The following is a 24,222-nucleotide window of genomic DNA, read 5'->3' on the forward strand; positions in this document are numbered from 1 at the left end:
ACATAAAAATAAAAGTAATTAATATTGTAATGTTAAAACTCTATTTAAGAATCAACCTGGGGCAAGATCCAAGTCATGAATTAGAATTGTCAACTTAGATTAATGTAAAAATAAAAGTTATTATTATTATAGTTTTAAAATTCAACTCGAGAGTCGATCAGGGCAAGGCTCAAGTCACTGGTTATAAGGGTCAATATAGGTTGACCCAAGTCATCATATAGATAAAATTTATTATTATTATAGTTTTGAAACCCGACTTAGGAGTTAGGCTCAAATCAAAAGTTGTGAGGGTCAACCTGGTTGACCCAATTTTTTTAAAAGAAAATAATAAAAGAAACTAACCTTGTTTTTTACCAAAAATGTTTTTTTGAAAAAATCAATAGGCTTTCTAACTATGTATATACTAGGTTGACCTGGATTTTTTTATCATATCAGATCGAGTCATTTTTCCTCTATTTTCTCTTAAATTCTAAAGAGTCTAGGTCCCAGATCAACCTAATTTTAGATCAAAATGTTAGACGAGTCTTGATTTTATAACTGAAGTTATTATAATATTATTAATTTCAGCTCTCAAATATAAACTAAGGTAAAGAAAATAATATTTATTTATTTTTTAAAATATATAAGTTTGACAACAACATATATTAAGAGTAAAATTAATATAGTTTTTCACATTTTACTCTATTATCTTAAAACATAATAGCCTTAAACTAACCAAGCAAGATATAAAGATAATTATTTTATTTTATACATTACTATCATACACAATTTTTTCTCAATTTTTTTTTTCTTTTTTGCCACCACTATTTCTACTATCTTCATCTCTTCTATCTTAGAACAATAATCAAACATTACCTCATAGATTCCAATAAATACAATTAATAGACAAGAAACAAAAGACTATCAAATGCAAGAGGAAACACAAGGTAAAGTTATATTGGTTTCAATTCAAAAAAATAAACAAAAGAAAGATTGGTTAGAAATTCAAAGAAGATTATTGAATTAATATTTTTTTAAATACAATATAAATTAAACTTCTTCTTAGCTGTGTACTTATTTTTCCTATGACAAATTGATTACCGGTTACAAAATATTATAATTTTTAAAAGATACTCTAATAATATTGTATAAAACACATTTGATGATGCTAAATGTGTATTTTCTTCATTGGCATACTTTTCTAATTTTTTTGTGTTCAATCTTTTCAAAATTTTATATCTTTTCTAAAGGTTTTCCTTTTTCTTTTTATTTTTATTTTTCTTTTTAAATTAAAATAAAAAAAATGAGCTAGAAAAAAAATACAATAAAAAAGAAATCTAGAATGGAAAGCTAAAAATAATAATAATAATAATAAAATAGAAATAAAATAAATAACAAAACAACAAAAAGTTTTCAATTATATATTACCAGAAAAATTGCACATTTTGTTTGATAATTTTTTCTTATGATTTTTTTAATTTTTAATGAAATTTTCTTCTTCTTCTTCTTCTTCTTTTTTTTTTATTCTCTCTCCTGAAAGTGTACTAATAGAAACCTAAGACGGGTCTTTCCATGCCTTCAAAAGTTGAAATTAACAAAAGAAAAAAGAAAAAAAGGGTCGAGTGCGGGATAGATTGAATGGACGCACGTGTCTTTATTAAAAAAAAAAAAAAACTGATCTGACAGGAGCCTCCAACGTCATTAAACCGGTAGAAGCACAAGGCACCCAAATATATATATATAAAGTTACTTGATTAAAAAAAAAAAAACTAAACAAGTATGTACAGGCACTAAATTTTTTATACCTCTATTTTTTTTTTTTTACGGGGACCTGATCAATAATCAAGTAACAGTTAGAGGACAAATTTATGCTTCTTCCTAATTCTTTAATTCAACCTATCCTTCGCCCTCCTTCTTTAATTCAAGATAAGACTGACTAACTAATGCTACATGTGCCCTTTTTCGATAAAAAATCTAAATTAATACCATAATCAGGATATTAAAAGACCACTACTTGAAATAATAATCCTCTTTTTCCCTGAGGCACTTGATTAGTTTAATATTTTCTTGTAGTTCACTTCACATGCTAAACTTCATAGAAACTCATAAATGGTAAAATACTACAAATCCATTGAATAATAAATAATTGATAACTAGCACATGGATCACTACTAAAAATTTTATATTTATCGATATAATTTTTTATTGATATTTATACTATCATTCGGTCAGCAATTAATTTACGAATAGGATTACAAATGAAAATGTTTTGTCAATAAAACTTTTGCCGATAATTTTTGGTTTATTGTTGAGTTCACTTGTAATAAAAAAATATTATTACAATCACTACATTTAATAATTTTACAGAAAAAATATTCTATTGATATTTACTATACCATTTTAGTCGGTGTGTATTTTACCAACTGATTCGTGGACAAAAACTGTCCATCAGATAACTCCTCGTCTATATTTTACTTTCTGCCAAAATTTCTATTAGTAAAAAAAACCTGATGGTTTTATAGACAGACAATACACACCAAAAATAAATTTACCCTCTGAAATATACAAATAAAATTATCCTGTCAGTGATTGGCAATGGCATTTAGAGTAATTTTATTCCAACCCTCTATAAAATACCGATATAATAATTTCATCAGTGATATAACAGTTGAAGTGGCATATGTAGTAAATATTTTCCACCTCTCTCGAGTATATTGATGAATTGAATTTGTTGGTAACTTCATCTTTAATAATTAAGAAATATATATATTTTTAAAATCTATTGAATAAAAAAAGGAAATAATTAAAAAATAAATTGTATAAAATTAAAGTATGTAAAAATAATTATCTTAATATAAAAACCAAATATTAATTACAAAATTATATGTTCATATAAAAAAACAAAAGTGGAGCTGGAGGAAGAGACCGGTCGTGCTCGGCACCATAGGGCAAAAAAAGGGGGGATGCATATGTACCACCCATCTATGATTTAATATCCATGACCATTAAACAGAGTTCTTCATATTCTGCAAAGAGTCGTTCATATTTTTCATGTAAGTGGATCATACATTCTTGCACTTGTTATAACAATGATGCAAACTCCAAAGACTGGGTGCTCGGTATCGATTGCTAGCTCACAATGATTAAAACACTACGGGCTGTCTACAAGTTCTCGATCGTAGTATTAGAGAGTCTATACACCTAATTTATATCGGGACAATTAGATGATTTGCCTCCTTTCACAAATCCGGATCGAAATCTAGGTGGGTTGAAGAATCATTTTTATACCTCTCCCTCAACCAGCTGTTACATGCCTCCTGAAAATAAAGAAATCATTAAATTTAATTGAAAAAAATAATAACTTATGAAAGAAAATGGTTAAACGAACATATCACAAAGTATTGAGTGTGGTTGTCGATGAACCGTTACACCTTTTTTAGTGGTCTTCACTTCGTACATACGTCTTAAAAAAAAACTCAATTAGGCTTCACTCAAATCTATGAATCGTAGTCTGTAAGAAAAAAATATTGCTAGTTAACTATATTTATAAATAATAACAAATTAATTAAAAGATAGATATAATTAAAATTAATCTTACCATTCGTTTCGCATGTGAAATGAACAAAATAGAGTTATCGGTATGCGTAGTAACCAAATCGTAAATTTGTTAGCTTCGATTCCCCGTACCGGACTATAATATAAAAAAAGATAAAAAAAAAAGAAGATGAGATTAAAAAATGGTTTGGCTGTTTATATACAAAAATGAATTCAATTGACATATTGCACTCGCAAAAAAGATAAAAAAAATTATTTATCTAATGCTATACTTTATATTAATCTTAGTTATTGAACTTGATTGGTCCAGGTTGATCTGCCAACTAGAAATCTGATTTGTGTAGTGTTTTTTTCAAACTATTTTAAAAGTTAATTTAGTCAAATTTAAGTGATTTTTTAAGTCAATTCATGAAACTATTTACCCACTCAAACTCATGCGATACCTAATTAGGTCAATCTCATCATTTTTTTTAATTCTTGTTTAAATTGATATTATTTTAGTTTTTATTAAAAAAATTAAAATATTATTTTAAAATAAACTCATATTAATTTACTATTTGCTATTCGCGAGATAAACAAACATGGTATGTGTTATGAAAACATTCATCTTGGCTTTGATTTCTCAATTAACTTTGTGATCAGATTGAGTTGTTGAGGGCATTGAGTTTAAAAGAAGTTTGCTTGTTAGAGAATGAGGTTGGGCGATTGAATTTGAAAGATACTAAGTAATCAAATTTATTTTTTTAATTTATTAAGTTTGTGATCAGGTTCGGTTATTAAGTAATCAAAATTATTTTATTAGAGAATTTTTGTTAAGAGTTTCCAAGACTAACTATTTTTTTTTCATATTTAATTGAAATCTTGATTTCATTTAATGTTATTCTTAACAATGAGCTTTTAATACCAATAATAAAACATTTGATAAATTTTTGAGCTCCCACATAATTAATTCAGCTCCCGTCTCGCTCTCCTATCTTGAAAGCTTTTTAGGATTTTCTTTGTGCATGTTAATTATTTTCAGTTTATTGATCTTCGATACAATTATTTTTTTTATTTTTTTATTTGATTTTCCTTCTTTAAAAGGCTTCTATTTCATCACAAACTACAATGGTTGAGAGGGTATTTTGTTCGTTGGAGTCAATGTAGCTACTAGTGAAGTTAAGTTTCGTTCAATTTTTATGTCTCCTTGTGAATAACAAATTATGATCTTCCTCTCGCTAGTCTGGGAATGGTGTTGATTCCTCGTCCATGAACAATTGTCCTCTATTCTAATGAGTTAAGGTAGGGCCATCTAAGACCTGCACAATGTTTTGTTATTTTTCCATAATTTTTGCCCATGAAAAAGATAAAAGAAGAGTAATGACTGACTATTTAATATTACTATGATGCTAAATAACATTACTTGTAAAATGTTTGTTTTTATGGTTGAACTTACTTTTTAAACTATTTTTTATTTGAAAAACATCAAATTAATGCTTTTTAGGTTTTTTTTTATAGTTTTGATATGTTGATGTCAAAAACAAAAAAAAATTATTTTAATATATTTTTAATATATATATATAGTATTACTAAATATATAATAGTGATGCTGAGAACCACCCTTCTAACAAGTGAATGATTTTTTATATTACCAATCGTAGGACATGTGGTACCCAGAACATGCAAGTTTTGCTTAGTCAACATGCAAGAGTAATTTGAAATTTGATTAGGTTAGATCATGAAGCAATTTGTGAAAGTTAATTTTAACTTTACCTTGACTAGCTAAGCTCGTGAAGCTTTAAGCTTTAAGTAGAGATTGGAAAGTTCAAGTGCAACATACTTCCTATTGATTGACTTGCGAATTTTAGTCTTTTTATCCATCCATTTTCTAGGAATGATTCAGCTATTAAACACTCTTCAGAGAGTTTGTATTAATTTTTATATTATGAATTGATTAGAACTATGTTTCCTTATTTATTTTAGTCTTGGGCTTTAGTCTTGACTTATATATATATATATATATATATATATATAAAACATGCAATACAAAAATTATATTATTTTGATCTCTACCATTGTATGTTTAGATTCAAACTAGAGTGATTATTGATCATAATTGATTACCTTGATCAATGATGAATGCCTAACAATCTGATCCTTGTCCATTGATAAGAAACCCTTCAAAAAAAAAATGATACTATCATAACTAAAACTGGTCTTCAGATCTTGCAAGTTCAAACATAAGTTTATTGATAAGTACATGTCTCTAAACATGTCATGGTTGTTGTTGTTATTTATTTATTTATTTATTTAATCTTATTTGTATTGGGTAGTGAAACTTTATATTAAAAATATTATTTATAGTATCAAAGTCAAATCAATGCAGTGTAATATTGTAAACTATGAAATGTAATATTGTAAACTATGAAAGAAATTCACAACAAAAATAAATTAACCATTCCAACTTGCGTAAAGAGACTTTTACAAATTAAAAATTATTTTTCTAAGGTTTATATGTTACTGCATTATATCCTATTTGCATTGGGTGGTCAAAATTTGCATCAAGCATAATACTTATTAATGTCAAATCAACGTAATATTCTAAACTGAGAATGAAGGTGTCAACAAAAATAAATTAAATGTTCCAACTTTCATACAAATATTTCTACAAATCCAAAAATCGTTGTCCTGAATTTTAGATGTTACGGGGGGCACGTATTGATTTATTTTTTTTAAGTGTGCATTTATTAAAAAAACTAATTATTTTCTTTTCTACTTCTTTGCATCACATATAAAATTTATTTCTTCCCATAATATACCTTCTTAAATTAAATAAATTAATTACTTTATAAATTTATCTCTAACATTTTTCAAGACATCTCATTCTTTTTTTAAAAAAGAATATTTTATAATGAGGTGTTTAAGATTATACAAATTGAATTATGAAAAAGTATGTTAATTCATCATGTATTTATAGTCGGTTACATTTCAATTACTTGCTACTAGTTTTGAGATTTTTTTCTAATTTTTACTTTAATGTTTATGATTAACGGTTACACAACATAAACCATCTTTTTTCTGCTTCAAACATCTGTGTATCTCTCTCTTTGACTCTATATCAATCAATCCCTAATTCATATGAAGCTTTATCTTTGAATCTAATTTTATCCTACCTTCGATTCTCTTTCCCTCACTCTCTTTCTTTTTCTCTATTATAATTAAGTTTAGAGAGAGAATCGATATAATATAAATGAATCAGGTCTCTCTCACACAACTTTTATATATATATATATATATATAGAGAGAGAGAGAGAGAGAGAAGTGAAGTTTCAAAATATAATTTATATTATTTTTTAATAAAATATATGATATACACTTAGTGTAAGCGATAAACAACAATACATTACATTAAATATGAGAGGTCTTCTTAAGCTTGATTTTTTTTTTGGATAATCATTGAAAGTATATTGAAAAGACTATAAAGTCGACAATAAAAGCAATATAAAAGGATAGGACAAAAAAAAGGAACAAACTTAGAGAAACTGAGGAAGATAATACATTAAAAAGTAAAAGAAACCAGTGTTGGTTTGCTATAAAAAAACAAAGAGACCATAAAAGAAGAAGATAAACTGAAAATGACTAACTAAGATTTCTTATTACACCATAATTTTATGTCATCAATAGATCTTAAGAGGTCATTTCCTATATAAGTGATGATTGAATATAAAGCAAGCAACCAAATAGCAACTCAATGACGAATAATGGAGAAATAATCAAAGAAACTTATTGTTCTCTCCTAAAAAAATAATAATGTTCCTCAACAACCAAATAATCAAAATGGTACTACTAGAGATTAGTCTTTGAGCTAACCTTTGATACTTGACTTGCACAATTCTAGACCACTACAGTAGCAGTGAGTTTAGTGTTCTCAACAAACAGTATTGAATACCTCACCAGCCTAATACTTTTATCCAAACACTTCTAGAAAAGTTACAGTATATAAAAATGAGTTTTGAAGTTTCTGAATATGAGATTCAAAAGACACATGAAGCTTGAGTGGTGGCTAATAATAAATTCTGGTAATGGAGAAAAGCACTTGTACTATTTTTTTCCTATATTGTCATCCAAAGAAATACCTGAACTTTGAAAGGGGGCTCTTTAATCCAAACATTAACTTTAAAAACTCTATCATTAATAGAAAAGGTACTATTGATTATAAAGCAATAAGACATAACTGAGAAGCTTCCATCAAAATTACACGACCATATGATTATTTTATCTTTTCTGTTTACACTTAGTTTAGTTTTATATATAGACTTCAAACTCTTGCCCTTTTATAAATCTATTGTCCTAATACTTATGATCCTATCATCAATATCCAAGGGCAAGCCTATAACAAACAATGATGTCACTATCACCCACATCTTGTTGCCATCAAAGTCTAACTTAAATTCTTATTTTTTTATTTTTTCAGTATATCCTCTCTCTTGTTTTCACTTTATTTTTTTCTCTAAACTTTTTTATTATAATTAATTAATTTGATTATAATTATCTTTAAACAATATTTGTTTATATTTTATTTTTTTCATAATTGAATCTTAGATAATTGGATGAATAAGTGAAAAAAACTTAATCAGACTTTTATAGTAAAGAGAAAAAGGTAAGAAATTGAATCCTTGGATATATTTCATCCATGATTTTGGTAGGTTTCTTTAGATTATTTTATGTAACATAAATGGTAATAAGGTTTGCCTATATTTATTTGTCTTAGTTGTCTAGGTTATTTTGTTATTTGAGTTTTAAATTTTATATAAACTTTGTAAATTTAATTTATAAAATAAGAGCAAAAACACCTTAATTGTTAAATATGACCACAAGATCAATCAATATTTTGCAACCAATCTATACAGTTACAAAGTTAGACATAAATCATGTTTATGACTTATTACAAGTGGTAATAAAACATGTGTATTTTATGAAATAATAATGTTGCTTTCCATGGTTATGTTTTTATGTTTAGTATGATTGTATAGAAATTGAGGTAAGAATGATAGATTCAAGAAAAATAATAATTAATTGGGATTTAGATGAGAGACAAGAGAAAAATAAAAAAAGAAGGAATGGTGAACAAAAGTAAAGAAACATGATAATTTTTATGAAAAGAGAAGTAAGATTCAGTATGATTGTTTTTTCACATGCCTAAAATTTTACTTATATATAAGGATACATATTTTAATACTAATGAACATTATCAATGTCTTTATAATGTTTGTGTTTCTTTATTATAAAGACATATTTCTTGATGAGATTCCTAATAGGTTGGCACATATTAAAGGAATTAAGTGTCAAATTAATCTTGTACTTAGAGCACTATATCTAATCATCAAGCCTATAAAAGTAATCTTCAGAAGATAAAGAAACTTCAAATGAAAATGGAATAATTGATAACAACAGGGAACATAAGAGAAAGCATGACATGTGCAATTCTAGTGTTATTAGTACCAAAACAATATAGGACTTGAAAAAGATGTGTTAACTTTCATGTTATTAATAATATTTAAGCAAAGTATAGATACCTAATTTCTAGGTTTTATAATAGTTAAGATAAATTGCATGGGTTTTGTATATTTTTTAAAATTGATTTGAAAAGTGATATCATCGGATGACAATGAAAGAGAGAGATGAATGGTACTAAATATGGTTTATATAAGTGGTTAGTTAAGCTTTTTTGACTTATTAATGCTTCTAATACCTTCATGAGATTAAGGAACCATGTTTTGCATAGTTTTATTGATAATTTTTTTATGGTTTATTTTGATGATATTTTGATCGATAACAATAATTTAGATGAGCATATTAAACATTTAAAGAATGTATTGGTTGTTTTGTGAAAACAAAGTTTATATGTTGATCTGAAAAAAATATTATGTATACCTAATTGTTCTATGCTTAAATTTTTAGTTCATAAAGCTCATAGGAAAAAATTAATGGGACACTTTGGAATTGCTAAGACTTTAGATGTTTTGTATACGTATTTTTATTGGCCTAAGATGAAAAGATATGTACAAAGAATTTTTTATAGATGCATGACTTATAGACAAGTTAATTCTATAGTTTTACCTCATGGTTTATATACTCTTTTGCTAATGCCTAAGAAACCTTGAGTTTATATATCTTTGGATTTTATATTAGGTTTGCCTAGGCCAAAAAGCTATAGGGATTGTATTTTTGTAATTGTGGATAGGTTTTCTATGATGTCATATTTCATATTTTATCATGAAACCAATGATGTAACTACTTTATCGAATTTATTCTTTAGAGACATAGTTTGACTCCATAAGAACCTAAGAGCATTGTGTTTGTCCATGATGTTAACTTTCTTAACTACTTTTAAAAGGTTTTATGAGGGAAATTAGAAACAAAATTATTATTTTCTACTACTTTCTATCCGTAAATAGATGAACAAATTAAAGTAGTTAATAGGATCTTATAACTATATTATTAAGAATTATCATTCAAAATAATTTAAAAAACTAAAAAAAAAATTATTGATCATTTATTGAATTTTTGTATAGTAGAAGTGCGCATTCTACTATTGATTATTTTTCTTTTAAACTTATCTATGGATTTAATCATTTTAATTCTTTGGATTTATTTTCTTTTTCTACTGATGAAAGGGTTAGTCTTGAAGGCAATAAAAAAATATAGGTACTAAAGGCTCTTTATGAAAATATGAGGCAACAATTACAAAAAAATGAATGAACAATATGTATTCAAAGCTACTAAAGAGTAAAAAAGGGTTAATTTTTGTCCATATATAAAAAGAGAGATTTCCTTAATAAAGAAAATCTAAGTTGATGTTAAAAGGAGATGGACTATTCTAACTCTTTTAAAGAATTAATTATAATGCCTATAAAATAGATCTATTAGGTAAGTATGATGTTAGTGTTACTTTCAATATTTCTGATACCTCTTTACTTGATGTAGATGATAATTCATAAACGAATCCTTTTTAGAATAAATAGGATGATACATTCAAGACTACTCCAAAAAAATCTATTATAAGTTCCAATTGAGTCAATAACAATATCAAGGATAAATAAGCTTAAATATGTATTCAATGATCTTATTCATAATATAAAAGCCTAATGTGGATTTCAAGGAGGTAACATCATCAAATGAAAATTAGATTTTATTCAATTTGATTTATGCACAAAAGGGGTTTGATCCATCAACTTTATGGACTAATTAATTTTAGGAGTTAGAGACTTATTTTTTCTAATACATAATTGTACTCTAATAAAAATAATGTTTTATCTGACTGTTAGATTGGGTTGAAATTTTTTTTATTTTATATTAGATTAAAATTTTAGGACAACAGAACATATTAAAAAAGGATCGCGATAAGGTTCATATGCTACTATGCAAGAATTGTATTAGTTTTCTAATGGATTTATGATTCTTTTTTTTATTTAGAATTATTTTATTATTTTTTAGCGTTGTTGAGGATGTTTTTGCTTATTATAAATTGAGTTATTTAGCTTTTTTTTTAGAGAGACTTGGATTTCAACAATTATTGTTGTGTGTGTGAGGTTTTGTTAACGTCATACTTTTTTATTCTTTATTGAACTACTCCGACTTATCAAAAAATTAATAAAGCTTTACGGCATCTTTTATATTTTCTATTCGCATCTTTATACATATCTCTTTATATCTTTATAGATGTTGTGTGAAGATTCAGTTACATATAAGTTTTAGAACAAATTATTGTTATGTCAAACTCAATCACAAATTTAATCTTAGCTTTCTTGTAAAGATTATGAGTTTTTGTATTTTTATGAAATCGCATCATACCTAAAATGATAAATCATATCTTGACTACTGAAATATCTTGATATATAGTTTGTATTATACGGGACATTTGTTTATTAGTTACCATGAGTAATCAAATTTTACACAGCTAACACATGAAATTTTGTATTTTAATTACAAGAAGCTAGTAACCCTCGGTAATTTACAATCCCATTAATATAGATATAATATCAGGTACAAATAAATACCAGAATTCCTGCAAAAGAAGGGGAACGAGGGAACCTCGTCTGAAACAGCAAAAGTAGTCGGTTCCTGCAGTTTTCGTGCAATGCAAACGCAGTAATAGAATATGAATATGAAGTGTTAGATGTTGTAGACATATATAGATACACGTAAAAAAGTGTTCGATCTATAAGCCAACCTTATGGCCCCTTGCCTTCCTCTCGTTTAATATAAAAAAGATTAGATCAAGAGAGAAGATCTAGTAGAGAACTCAGTGAGCCATGTTTCCTTATACGTCATTGTTAATAAATTATTGCACGGTTCTGGACCGTCTATTTGGACTCTTCCTCTCATCCCTGCATTAAAAAATTCTCTAGACTCAACTTTCCATGCATGCCTGCACATGCACTTGCCAAAGCTGGAAAACCCTAGCCAACTTTGCCTGTCTACCTTTCACATTACCATTTTGACCACTCCTTTGAGAGTTTTTTCCCATGCAACCTCGATTTTTAGTTAATACTAATGAAGAGAAAACGATAATCTAATTATTTGCAAATTACCTTGCAACTCTAAAAGATTTGGGGTCACACATCTTCTTCACTGTTAATATCAACAATGAAGAAGGTGGTTTTTTTTTCGCATTTTTTTTGAAAATTTCACCCCTTTTTTTATTAAATTCGTCCTTTAATTTTTTTATTTTGAATTTATCTTTATAAATTATTTAAATTTATTTTTTATAAAATTATTGTAGTCTCAAATAAATATCTCATTATTTAATTTGTGCTTAGTTTATAATCAATTTTTAAAGAATTTATTTTTTGTTATTGTTTAATTAAATAAAAATAGTTTTCAAAATAATTCAACTTAATGGATTCTATTACTAGAATTGTATATTTAACATGTTTAGCTGCAAATCTTCAATCAATCCAATTATTATTATCTTAATATTAAAAAAAATCAACTTCAATTTATTTTAAGTTAAAAAAAATATTCTAACAATAATCCATATTATCTTTAACCCCCCAAGTTAATTGAGTCTTTCTGGTCCTCCAACTCAACTTAGTGATGTCAAGATAATTTTAACAAAATTTAAGGGGTATTTGGGAGTATAGAAGTAATTCTTTTTTAATGTATTTTTTACTAAAAGATTTATCAAAATAATATTTTTTTTATTTTTTAAAAATTATTTTTGACATTAACACATTTAAATCATCTGAAAACATAATAAAATTAATTTAAAACAAAAAATATAAAACATTTTTTATTTAAAAAACACTTTAAATACAAAAACAAACAAGCCCTTAGGTAAAAAAATTAAATTGAAAGATTTTAAAGTTAAATTATTGAGTAAGGCTTCATAAGAATATCAAATATGACCCTTTGTTTTAAACTAATGTTTTACTAAATTATGGATATGATCATCAATGTGAATAATCAATTTAATTTTTGAATTCACTGGTGAAATTATTAATTCTTAAAGAATCTTAAATTAAAGATATGTTTATACAAACAAGTTTATTATTAACTATTGGAGTAGAATTCAGAATTATATATAGTACATATATGAAGGGAAATATACACAATTTAGTTAATTAAGCAACATGCAAGTGGGGAGCTTTTTCTAGGATTTGAATTTTTACCCATATTTTTAATCATTGCATGTTGGTGGCAAAATTGTCAAAGAGGACGGTCTATCAAATATTGATTATTGAGACACATTTTACTTGAGCTCTTCACTAATTCATATGTTGTAATGTGATATATTGAACGTACGATGTAATTAATCAAATACCCTGCATCTCTCTCGGTAACACACACTTGCTTAATCTATTAATTAGTTCATAATTAGCTTCTAAATTCTTGTTACTAACATGACTCAGGAGTAATCTTTGACTAGTGTCTCTGTGTGTGTGTATTTGAATAAACTAATTAAGCAGGCCAGGTGTTGGGAGGTTGACTTGCAAGAGCAAGATTAACATAACAATTTATAAATTAGGTAAAGTTGTAAATTCAATCAATGGAGTGCTGTCAAACCAAGGATGATTATGTAAATTCTCAAAGTAATATTCCTTTCATCTCTATATATAGCTTCACCTCTCCAAGCATTCTAACTTGTGTTTATGCACTTTGTTTTGCTCCTATATTATTAGTTTTTTTTTAAGGGGGAAAAAAAAGAGAGGAGGAAACTAGTTTTTGGTATCATCAACAAACATTAATTTTCTTCATTTCACAGAAATGGAAGATAATCAAGGCCAAGACCCTAACAGTCCAAGCAACCATGCCACCGAAAGAAGCGAACCGGTTAGGTCACGGTGGACGCCAAAGCCAGAGCAAATATTGATACTTGAGTCCATCTTTAACAGTGGAATGGTAAACCCACCAAAGGATGAAACTGTGAGAATAAGGAAACTTCTAGAAAAATTTGGTTCTGTTGGTGATGCAAATGTCTTCTACTGGTTTCAAAACCGACGATCAAGATCTCGCCGCCGGCAACGCCAGATGCAGGCTAGTCTGGTTGCAGGAGAGCAAACAATTAATCAACAGGCTCAAGCTAGTGGTGGTGCAATTCAATATAAAGGTTGTAACACTTCTATTGGGTTTGCAAATTCTCCTTCTTTAGTTCAATCCCCGTCTTCTTATCTTGTTGGTTCCTCTTCTTCTTATGGAGTTGTTGATGAAGATCATGGTGGAGAGGGTCTGTATTCTTTCTCTAATCAAATGGCCTTTCAAGAAATGGAGCAAACCTCTGGTGTAACTTCAATTTTATACCCATCGGAGACTTACCAAACTGCTGGTGAGTGCAAGGCTGCGTCACTTTTTCTTTCTTCTTCTTCGTCTTTCTTTTTTTTATCAATTTCTTATTTTCCCAAAATGGAAGCCACAATCTTGTCCCAAATATTATCTCTATGATCGGAATCCACATCCTCCGTGAACCTGAGCTAACCCCATATCTCCGAAGTAACTCTAGCGGCCAATTCCTTTCTTTTCCTTCCATCTTTGTGAAGATTGGTGTGATTTTTCTTCAAGAAAGATGTACTCCTGTTATCCCCTCAAAAAGTTGTGTAGAAGCGGAAATTTCTTTTGCTGCAACCTAATTTAGATTTCAATTATGGTTTTTATTTTTTGTTCTTCATCAAGAGCACAAGAGTGCTACGGAATAAACTAGATAGGAGCTTTTAATGATGTGACTGTAGCTGTATGTTTTACTCTCTGAAAATTTCGTTGTACTTGTCCGTGAAAAACAATGGTCCCCCCTTCCTGATTCACTTACAGTACCTAGAAAAATTCCACATGAAATCTTTAAGTTTTGAGGGCCTCAAAATTATCCAGTGTCCTTTTCGGTTTTTTTTTTAATTATGAAGCACTAAGATCGATTACAAGATTTTGAAATTTTACCGTCTCAGAATTGAGATTAAGGAACTTATAGCAGAAATTCAACTTTCATTCTAAACCTCTCTTGTATTTGGACCGTACATAATGTTATTCCATTTCCCTCTCCCTCCTTCTCAATTGTCAATCCCCCCGATTTTGTTTTCAATTTTGAGATTTGGAAAAAGGGGTAGACAGAAAATCAACTATTGTCATGTGCTCAGCTAATTACTAGGAGCAAATTAAATGAAAGCTTTTGGTGCATGATGAGCTAGATTTTCTTCTAAAAATACCATCTCTATGCTGTTGTTCAGGATTCATCACAGTGTTCATCAACGGGATTCCCACAGAAGTTCCAAGGGGGCCACTAGACATGAAAGCAATGTTTGGTCAAGATGTAGTGTTGGTCCATTCTTCTGGAGTGCCAGTACCCACTAATGAATTTGGGTTTCTAATGCAGAGCTTGCATCATGGTGAAAGCTATTTCCTGGTAATCATCTCTGAAGCATAACTATCCACTTGTGTGTTTCAGAGGCTTCCATAGTCAATTTGAACTTCTGATCATCTTTTTGTCCTTCTGATCTTTCTTTCCTGCTTCTCTCTTCTCCTTCGTCTTTGCCTTTGTAGTGTTTTCTTTAGGTGGAAGCTTGCTGTGGAGCATTTGTTTAGTCTAGTCATTTAATTATTACCACTTTCTCATGTTCAAATTTAGTTAATTCCTCACTTACCATTTCTTGCTTAATTTAGGCAGGAGAGAATTTTTGGAATTCCATGAAATACTCTCTCCTCTCTTGGTGGGACGATTTTATTTTTTCTTTAATCAGTTCAAGATTACATGAGATTGATTAGTACTGTTTACAGTTGGCAATTCCAATGAAGTATTAGTTTAAGGTTGCCATTAGGGTTTCTAAGCAAGGTTTAGCAGTTCATTAATGCATTTAAAATTACGTTATGAGAGTCCCTACGCTTTCTCTCTCCTATATATTCCTTTTCTTCTTGGATGCTTCATGAAACATACCTCAAAGAACTCATTAAAATACTGGGCTTCTTGCTACAGGTTTCAAGATCAACTTAAATCGGTATTAAAGCTGCGTCAAGAAGTGGGAGCTTCCTCTATATGTTGGTTTGCTAAGCGGATGTATTAGGAACAATATTTTACTATGATGGGCGATTGGGAAGGGAAAAAAAAAACGAGAGAGAGAAGAAACTATTAGCATTTGATCATCATGTCTTTATTTGCCTTCTTTTCACTTATTTTTTGTTTTGAACTTTTTTTCTGTTGTTTCACAGGAAGCTTCCAAAACTCAATATAATTACAGAAAACGTGTAGCAGAAAGACATTTTGTCAGCTTTTGTTTGGTCATTAGAAATTAGAAAAAGATAGGCATACCTTTTATGCTTGAAGCAAACAGTACACCAAGCTTATCTATTCCTTTTTGGCCAAAAAAAAAGGAAAGGAAAACTTGCACATATAACCTTGCGAAACTAGTCCCAGAGCCCCTTGTGATGTTTAAGACTTTAAGTTAAACCCCATGATTACGGGGCAGAGTTTCGATCCAAAATCACTTCCCCTCAATAATTATTTCAATTCGCCGATGACTAAAACCTCTTGTCTTAATGCATCTTTAAGGCTATGTAGTTAAAAAGATGTCGCCACTTAACAACTTGAAGCAAATGAGAATGGCTGCTAACAAGCTTAGTTCATAGGAAGTACAAGTAAATATATTTACAACATAGTTTCTATAATTCAGCACTTCCTATAGTTAATAAGCTTAAATGGGAAAAAAACCTATACTTTATAATTAGAAAAAGAGGTAACGATTTGGTCAATAATCAAGTAAAGATTTTGGATTCATGTCCTATCTTCATACAATTTATGCAATTTCCAGGCTCTCATTAATTAACAATATGGTTTGTCATTGCCTCAAAGTGTGGTATGAGCTAATTAACACAGTCAGTCTCAAGTTGTGGACCAGTTAAGGAAGTGTGTGTGTGTGTGTGTACAAAGCATCGTACATATATACAACTTGTTAAAAAAATAAAATGGGTCATGTACCTTAATCCAAGACCAAGCAATATTTAAGATCACTTCCTACAAAAGATATCTCAAAGGCGTCGCCCAACGCATGATTAAGACTTTAAATTCCCAATTAAAGGTCTCGAGTTCAAATGAAATGTGCCATGGGATTGAGGGACGGAGGATGACTGCCCTTTGTATGTATAGAGGTTAAGTTCCATTAGGTCTCCCATTGAGCTAGAAAAACAAGGATACAAAAGATATGGGAATATGGAAAGCGTTATTTAGTCCAAAGTCTTATTGATGATTATGGGAACCACGATTATGGGAAACTTTATCTTCTCTTATGGACCTTCGATTCATGTAGATATTCTGATAGTTGTACCTTTCATAGACTTGTAACTATCGTGAATACTCTTACTTTTCTTTCTTTTTTCTTTTTTCTTTTTACTTGTAATTGAAATTATTGTGTTTTATATATATATAGAAAGAGAGAATTTGCGAGTGAGCATGTATTACTAACACAGAAGCCTCTAAAACAACATCTTCTTCAACAATACTTGCATCGAGAAATTAAAATTATAGAGTAATAATTATTAATTTAGTAAAATTTAAGGGTTTGATGTGGTGGTTTAGAAAGTTTATTGTTTCCTCAACTATTATGTTTGAATCTTAAGATTATCATTTAGAAAAAATTAATAAATTCTCTTGAATGTATTAGATCAATATTAAGATCAGTGTGGCTTTAAGATTGTATATCAAAACTAAAATTTAAAGGATTTATTTGAAGGTTAAGAAATTTTTCTTGGTTTTTTAACTTTTGAATTCGAATTTTAAGATCAACATCTTGAAAAGTTTATTAAATTCATTTGAAAACAAACGTATGAAGAGTGCAACTTTAAAATTGTATGGGAAAATACTAAGTCTTGACTGAAATGTGAATTGTCTCAAAAGTACCTTTACCATTATAAAAAGAAGAAGTTAATAACCCAATACTGACTCCTAGAAAGTAAAAACTATCACTAGAAAAGACGGACAAAACCATGTTTACATGGTCAAGGACTATGTTGATGGACCGCAAACATGTCCTCCTTCTTACAGTATCATCAAGAAGAATTTCATGCCACTGCCTAATCCTGCAAACCAAACCTGGATTTAACAATAATATCAGCTATTGATGAGCACCCCCAATTACTGTATTTTCATATGAGGTTCTTCATCATATCATGGAGTTCTTCCAGCTGACTTTGGAGAAAGCATTTGCTTCTCCATCAAACATTAGAATCACGATCCCTTCATATTGTTTGGATTAGAAATTTGGGGCCCAAGTGCTATAAAATTGCACAGCATATGATTAAAATTTTGGATTAAGTTAGGACCAACAAATATCGCAAACCACTTTCTGCGAGATTAAGGATCGCAATCATAAGTATAAATAAGATGCTCGCAGAAAGACGTCGCTCCCAACGTCTCCTCGAGGTATACTAACAAATGACATTAAAACATTCTAACGCAGAAAGTTTAATGATACAAAGTAGATGTAATCATGTACCAAAGTTCAATCGCTCAGATGTTCCTTTCTATGATTATATATATATTTATTGTTCTTTTCTTCTTGCAATTTAATATGCAGTCTAGCTCTAAGATATTTGAGAACCTAGATAAAACCATGGCTTTATCTGAGTATAAAGAGAGATAATAAATCATCACCAGGGGAATCTTAGAAGACAATAGACAGTAAAAGTTTGCATAAAAAATGTGTGTGAAGGGGGAAGGTTCAATGCATGCAGCTAGCTGAATTCTGGCAAATCAAAGGAGTGAATTAAGCACTTGAAAGAAAAAAGTTCCGGCTGTTTAGATAAATGTCGGGAATACAACAACAGTACTCGAATGGCTATCTCCTAATTATTACATTCACTATGCTAGATTTATAGCAACATGCCTCCTTCTAATGATATAGCACACGAAATCAGAGCTAGATTAATATGACTTAGCATAACAAGCGGATGTCTGCTCTAATGAATTTTTTTCAAATTATAAAAGAGATTCTAACTCGAAGTCTTTTAAAGAAGGAAAAACATTGATAATGTGTGTGGCGTCGCGATGCTTATCTTTCTTGATTGAGATAATTAGGAATGATATAAATAAAAAAGATAATGAATTCTAGTTATTTATTAATAAAAAAATGGACCTCACCATTTAATATTTTAATCATTAAAAATCTTAATTAATCCTAAAATATAAAAAGAGAGGACTGATTGCATAAATAAAATGTATTACCACCCCTAATATATCTTACTTGAGGTAAGTTGTATTATTTATTTGTTTGATATAAACTAAAAAAAATAATAATTTCTAACCAGTAGTTTATCTAAGGTTTAAGAAAAGTCACGCTCACTAAAAAGATTATTATCTTATCAGATTAAAAACTTACATGTTTTAATACCAAAAAAAAATATCTTTTTATTTCATATTAAAAATATATCTTATGTATAAGTTCATAATCATTGTATTAAAAGAAACAACATAAAATGTTTTGGTGTTTTTAAAATGTAGGCTAAAATCCTTTGGAAATTTACAAATTTATTGTAAAATTTATACAATATTTTTTAAATAAAACATGTCAAATTATTTTAGATTTAAAAAAAACTCAAATAATTTTAGGATTTTTAGCTATATGCATGGAAAAAAGAAAATATTTTTTTATTTTGTTTTTTTTACTTAACTAGGTCAACCTAAAATTTTTTGGTCGACCATAAACCGAACCAAAAAATCTAGTTTGACCCGAAAACAACCCAAAAATAAAATGAAAGCAAAAAAATAGATTACATATTCAAAAAACGCAAAAACTCAAAAACTTTTAAACAAAATGGATCAAGCACTAAAAATAAACAACACTAAAAACACCCGAAACGAAACCCAGCAACATGAACTTATATCCAAACTAGATGTTACTCTACCCTTATATTTCTTATTGATATTACTCTTTTTTTCTTTCCTTTTTTTTTCTTTTTCTCTTTTCTACCTAGCCCCTTCTTGATCTTGAAAGGAGTATTTATAAGGTTTTGGAAGGTTTTAAATCCATATATGATCTCTTAGTCTTAAAAAAGAGTCTTGTGAACCTTTGATAAGGATTCATTAAGAATCCTTTGTTTGTGAACATAAGAAAACCAAATCATTTTTTTTTATGATAGTTGCACTATTGACACAAACTAAATCACTTATTTTCAAGTCTTGATCAAAGCAATTCTAATGTCATCTTTGTTTAAGACCACCTGAATTTGATAAAAGCAATTCAAACCTTTCATTTTGATTCATTCTTACTTAATTTGAAGTTATATAGCTCCAAATTTATTTTTTCAAAGGTGTCAACTTGATTAATTTCAAATTTAAAAATTAAGTGTTGATTAATCAATGATAAATTGTTGGGGACTTTCATGAAAATTTTAGGATTTAAACGTTTAATTTCATGGAACTAAGGTTGTAGAGAAGATGTTCTTTTCATTTGCAAAAGATCTCATGCTATTTGAAGGTTTAAAACTCCACAACGTTTATGTTTCAAATCTATTCAAATTCTGACGTTAGTAATGATATTTTGTTTAGACAAGAAGATAAGAATTGTCACAAAGTCAAGATGTGGCTACCCACTCAACAATTAGTCAACAAATCAATGGTTTTCAATTTTTACATATAAAAGGAGGCACTTACCATGCATTTGGGCATCTTGGTTTTCATATCAAGATCATATTCTTACTCTTTTTCTTTATTTTTTTGTAATGTTTAAGTTTTGCTTTTATTAATATCTTATTTATGCTTTTCATTTCCTTTTCTTTGTTTAGTTAACTTTTATCTTATTTATGTTTTTATCTTATTTATTTATATTTCTCTTCTTCATTATATTTAATTAAGTTTATTATTTCAATATAAAAATGTTACACTAATGGTGTCAGAATAAGTATAGCGTAGACTCAACATAGACTTTAATATTTGATACTAACATGTTTTGTATTTGTTATCTTGTTCACTTTTAATACTTTACTTGTTAAATGGTTAATCTAGATTTGTGTTGTATAACACTTGGTACAATAAATTCTTGACACTTTTATAGCTCAATCGTATGGTATAACCGATATTTGTGCTATGAAAAGAACTTGATTTGTTGTTAACATAAGTTATAATCATAAATACATGACAACATTTACAAGTATTAGCATTATTCGAATAAGATAATTAATGCAATCATGTAACAATTTATAATCCGATTGGATCCTCCTTTATGTGTGGTTTTCAGTTGAGTAATAAAAGGAGTATATATTATACTTGTTTGAAATACCATTAGTAGATTCTCTAACTTTGACAAGTATTTTTTCCTTATTTAATCCTTTTATTAATCTTATATCTCAAAGAAATCACCATCATCATCATCATTATTTATAATTTATACAGTTAATCTCCTGTAGTTCGATGTCAGTCTTGCCAAGTTATTTATTTCTTCGACACTCCTATACTTAAAAGAAAATATCAATTTTTTTATCATGTCAATTCGTCACCACCTTTAAATCCTCTTATTATAAGCATTTGATAGGAAACTTAGCTTAGCATTTCTATGAAGCTATATGGATTGACGAAAGAATTGAACAAGCTATCAAAATAAAAAAAAATTAGAAGTCCAACCATAGGCTTCAAAGTATGACAAGAGATGAAGAAGATGAATCTCTGGTATTAGTTATTTGGTCCAACAAAGTCTCATTATAACATCAACTATTCAAGTGTTTTTATCAAAAATTGATATATATCTGCCGCACAAGTTTTTTAGACTTTAAATTTGTTGTCCTAACTGTATTAAATTGTATGCACCAGCCATGTTCTAAATTGTATAATCCAAATGAAAGATATGAATATCATAACAAGATCTTAGACTATTCAATTGAAAATTACACAAATTTAAGCATCAGTTTCTGAAGTTGATAAGCAAGGGATGGATTGAGTTTGCCAAGAATATTAGTATTTTGTTTGTTTGATTTTATTTTTTATTAGAAAACCAAATTAAATCCAAAAATATTTATATCTAAATCATTGCTCAAACCGTACACAACCTCATGACCCCGCCATGTGGATTGAAAACTTTTGGTGTGTGCGTGTGGCTGTGTTTTTTTTTTTTTTTGTGAAAAGTTTTGAATATTAATAATAGCATTAGAGCACAGACCAGACACACGAGCGGCATATTTAAGTGAAAGCAAGCACAGGTAGCGTCCCTTAAAGTCCCTTGTCGTCTATTACAGCAATAGCTCAAGATCACCGGCTTTAATTTGTTGTTGTTTCTAATCTGAAATCATAAAGGAGCACGTATCCCGTCCTGATGTTAAAAAGACGAAGAAATCTTTCAGAACACTAATTTCAAGCCCATCAAAAATAATACTAGTAATTGATGTCCCCGTGATATATATATATATATATATAAGGATAACTCACGTATAAAAAGTGTTGATAAACGTGATAATTGTTTTTCAAGAATATTTTTTAAAAAAAAAATTATTTTTGATATTATTATGTAAAAATAAAATTAAAATACTAAAAATATAAAAATTTAAAATATAAAAATTAACCGATATAATTTCAAGCTTCAGAGCTGAACTTCTTTTGGATTCAATTATTCAAAACATTCATTTCTCATACTGGTTGCCGTTCTACAAGCAATTTCAATAATGTTTTTCGGTCTAATACTTTATGAGAAAAAGATATTAATTTCGTTGTAAAGCTAGGGGAGGGCAGTGAGCACCAATATAGTCAGCTTTTAGCTCATATCTTCTTCTTCTTCTTCTTCTTCTTCATCTTCTTACTGAACATGAATATGCATAGCACTTGATGAAATCTTCTTAATGAACATGAATATGCATAGCACTTGATGAAACTGCATGATGGCCAATAAATGGATTCCCGTTGGAAATCTTTCAAAATAAAAAATAAAAACAGCTTGGCTTCAACACCGGCCAAGAGAGCCAATCCAAAGGAGACGGATGTTTGTTTGGAGATTTCTTTACTAAATTCTGAGAACATCAGGCACATTTTCTGAGAAATGCCATGTGAATCCAAGGTTTTTCAAAGGTTTAATGGTTGGCAAAAACAATAAAAAACTGATTCACTTTAGATTCTTTTTCCGGTTCTAAAATGCCTTGCATTCAAGATTTGCCTGGAGATTTTATGTTGTGGGTTGTATTGACTGGGAAGTAATTCAGGAATCCAAAGTTCGTATAAAATAGTGAATCAAGCTCATGATTTGAAGGGATGCATACTGTTCATCTTTTTCCACGCAAATCCAGCAGGATTTTCTAGGTCAGTGTGAACCTTACGCAGTATCAACTCTGGTCAACCAAGGAGCTACCATTTTCTCTTTTTCTTTTTCTTTTTCTTTTTATTTGCTTGAAATATATTTTCATTTAATATTTGATCACCATCAGGGAGCGGTGTGAAAGAGAAACTTGTATTTGCTCCTTCATTTTATTCCGGGCATTTCATTGCAAAAGCTGAACGGATTGGAGTATTATTTTTCTATATACTAATATTTGATCATCACCTGATTTAATTGGACACGAAATTGTAATTGCTCGAGTTGGGATACGTTCATGACAGATTTGCAAATGGAAAAGCTTCATGTTGAGCTAATTTATTTCTTTTTTAACCCTTGTTTTTAAGAAAATATATGAACTCTGAACTTGGACTGCTCAGTAGTTGAAAAAATAAGTAAACATAATAGTGAATGTAATAAGCTGTGGGTCTCCTATCCTTCCTTCGGTTATGGGAGAGTCCTTTGTTTCAGAGCTTGTGAAAAGAGGGGAGCTGAAAGGGAAAATCAACAAATCAGAGGCCAAGAATTACGTCAAGCCCAATCTATGACATGCAGAGCGCTTAAAAGCTCTAACAGACTCCAAAACACACATTCCAAGTTGCATTTTCTTTGACCTGAAGACATAGGATAAATTGTTTTTATTTTTTTAATTTATCATTTAATGGGTTTGTTTATACAAGTGATATAATTTAGATCACTAGTTTAGTAGGCTAAATTAAATTAATTTAGAATATTTTTTAATATTTGAGTTATCTTTAGACCTGCCAAGTTATATGGTAATATCGGATCAACATTAACACGGTTTAATTTATTTTTGTTATTAGAAATTATGTTAGTAACACCTAAATATTTTTTACGTTAAAAAATTGACTTGGCCTGCAATTCAGTCAAGTTAACTTTTTTTTCTATTTTTTTTAATTGGATATTTTTTTTCAATTTCATC

General features: G+C 28.7%; 1 protein-coding gene across 1 annotated transcript; it reads left to right on the top strand.

Annotated features, from left to right (window-relative positions):
- The first annotated feature begins 13,674 nt into the window (after positions 1-13,674).
- LOC105141502 (WUSCHEL-related homeobox 11) lies at positions 13,675-16,357 on the top strand. The gene is made up of 3 exons (XM_011048736.1): positions 13,675-14,341; positions 15,231-15,406; positions 15,974-16,357. Exons 1-3 carry the CDS (start codon positions 13,783-13,785, stop codon positions 15,989-15,991), a joined length of 753 nt encoding a protein of 250 aa, XP_011047038.1. The 5' UTR covers positions 13,675-13,782; the 3' UTR covers positions 15,992-16,357.
- The last annotated feature ends 7,865 nt before the right edge of the window (positions 16,358-24,222 follow it).

This window comes from Populus euphratica, unplaced genomic scaffold (genome assembly GCF_000495115.2).
Source record: "Populus euphratica unplaced genomic scaffold, PopEup_1.0 scaffold206.1, whole genome shotgun sequence".
Lineage (NCBI taxonomy): Eukaryota > Viridiplantae > Streptophyta > Magnoliopsida > Malpighiales > Salicaceae > Populus > Populus euphratica.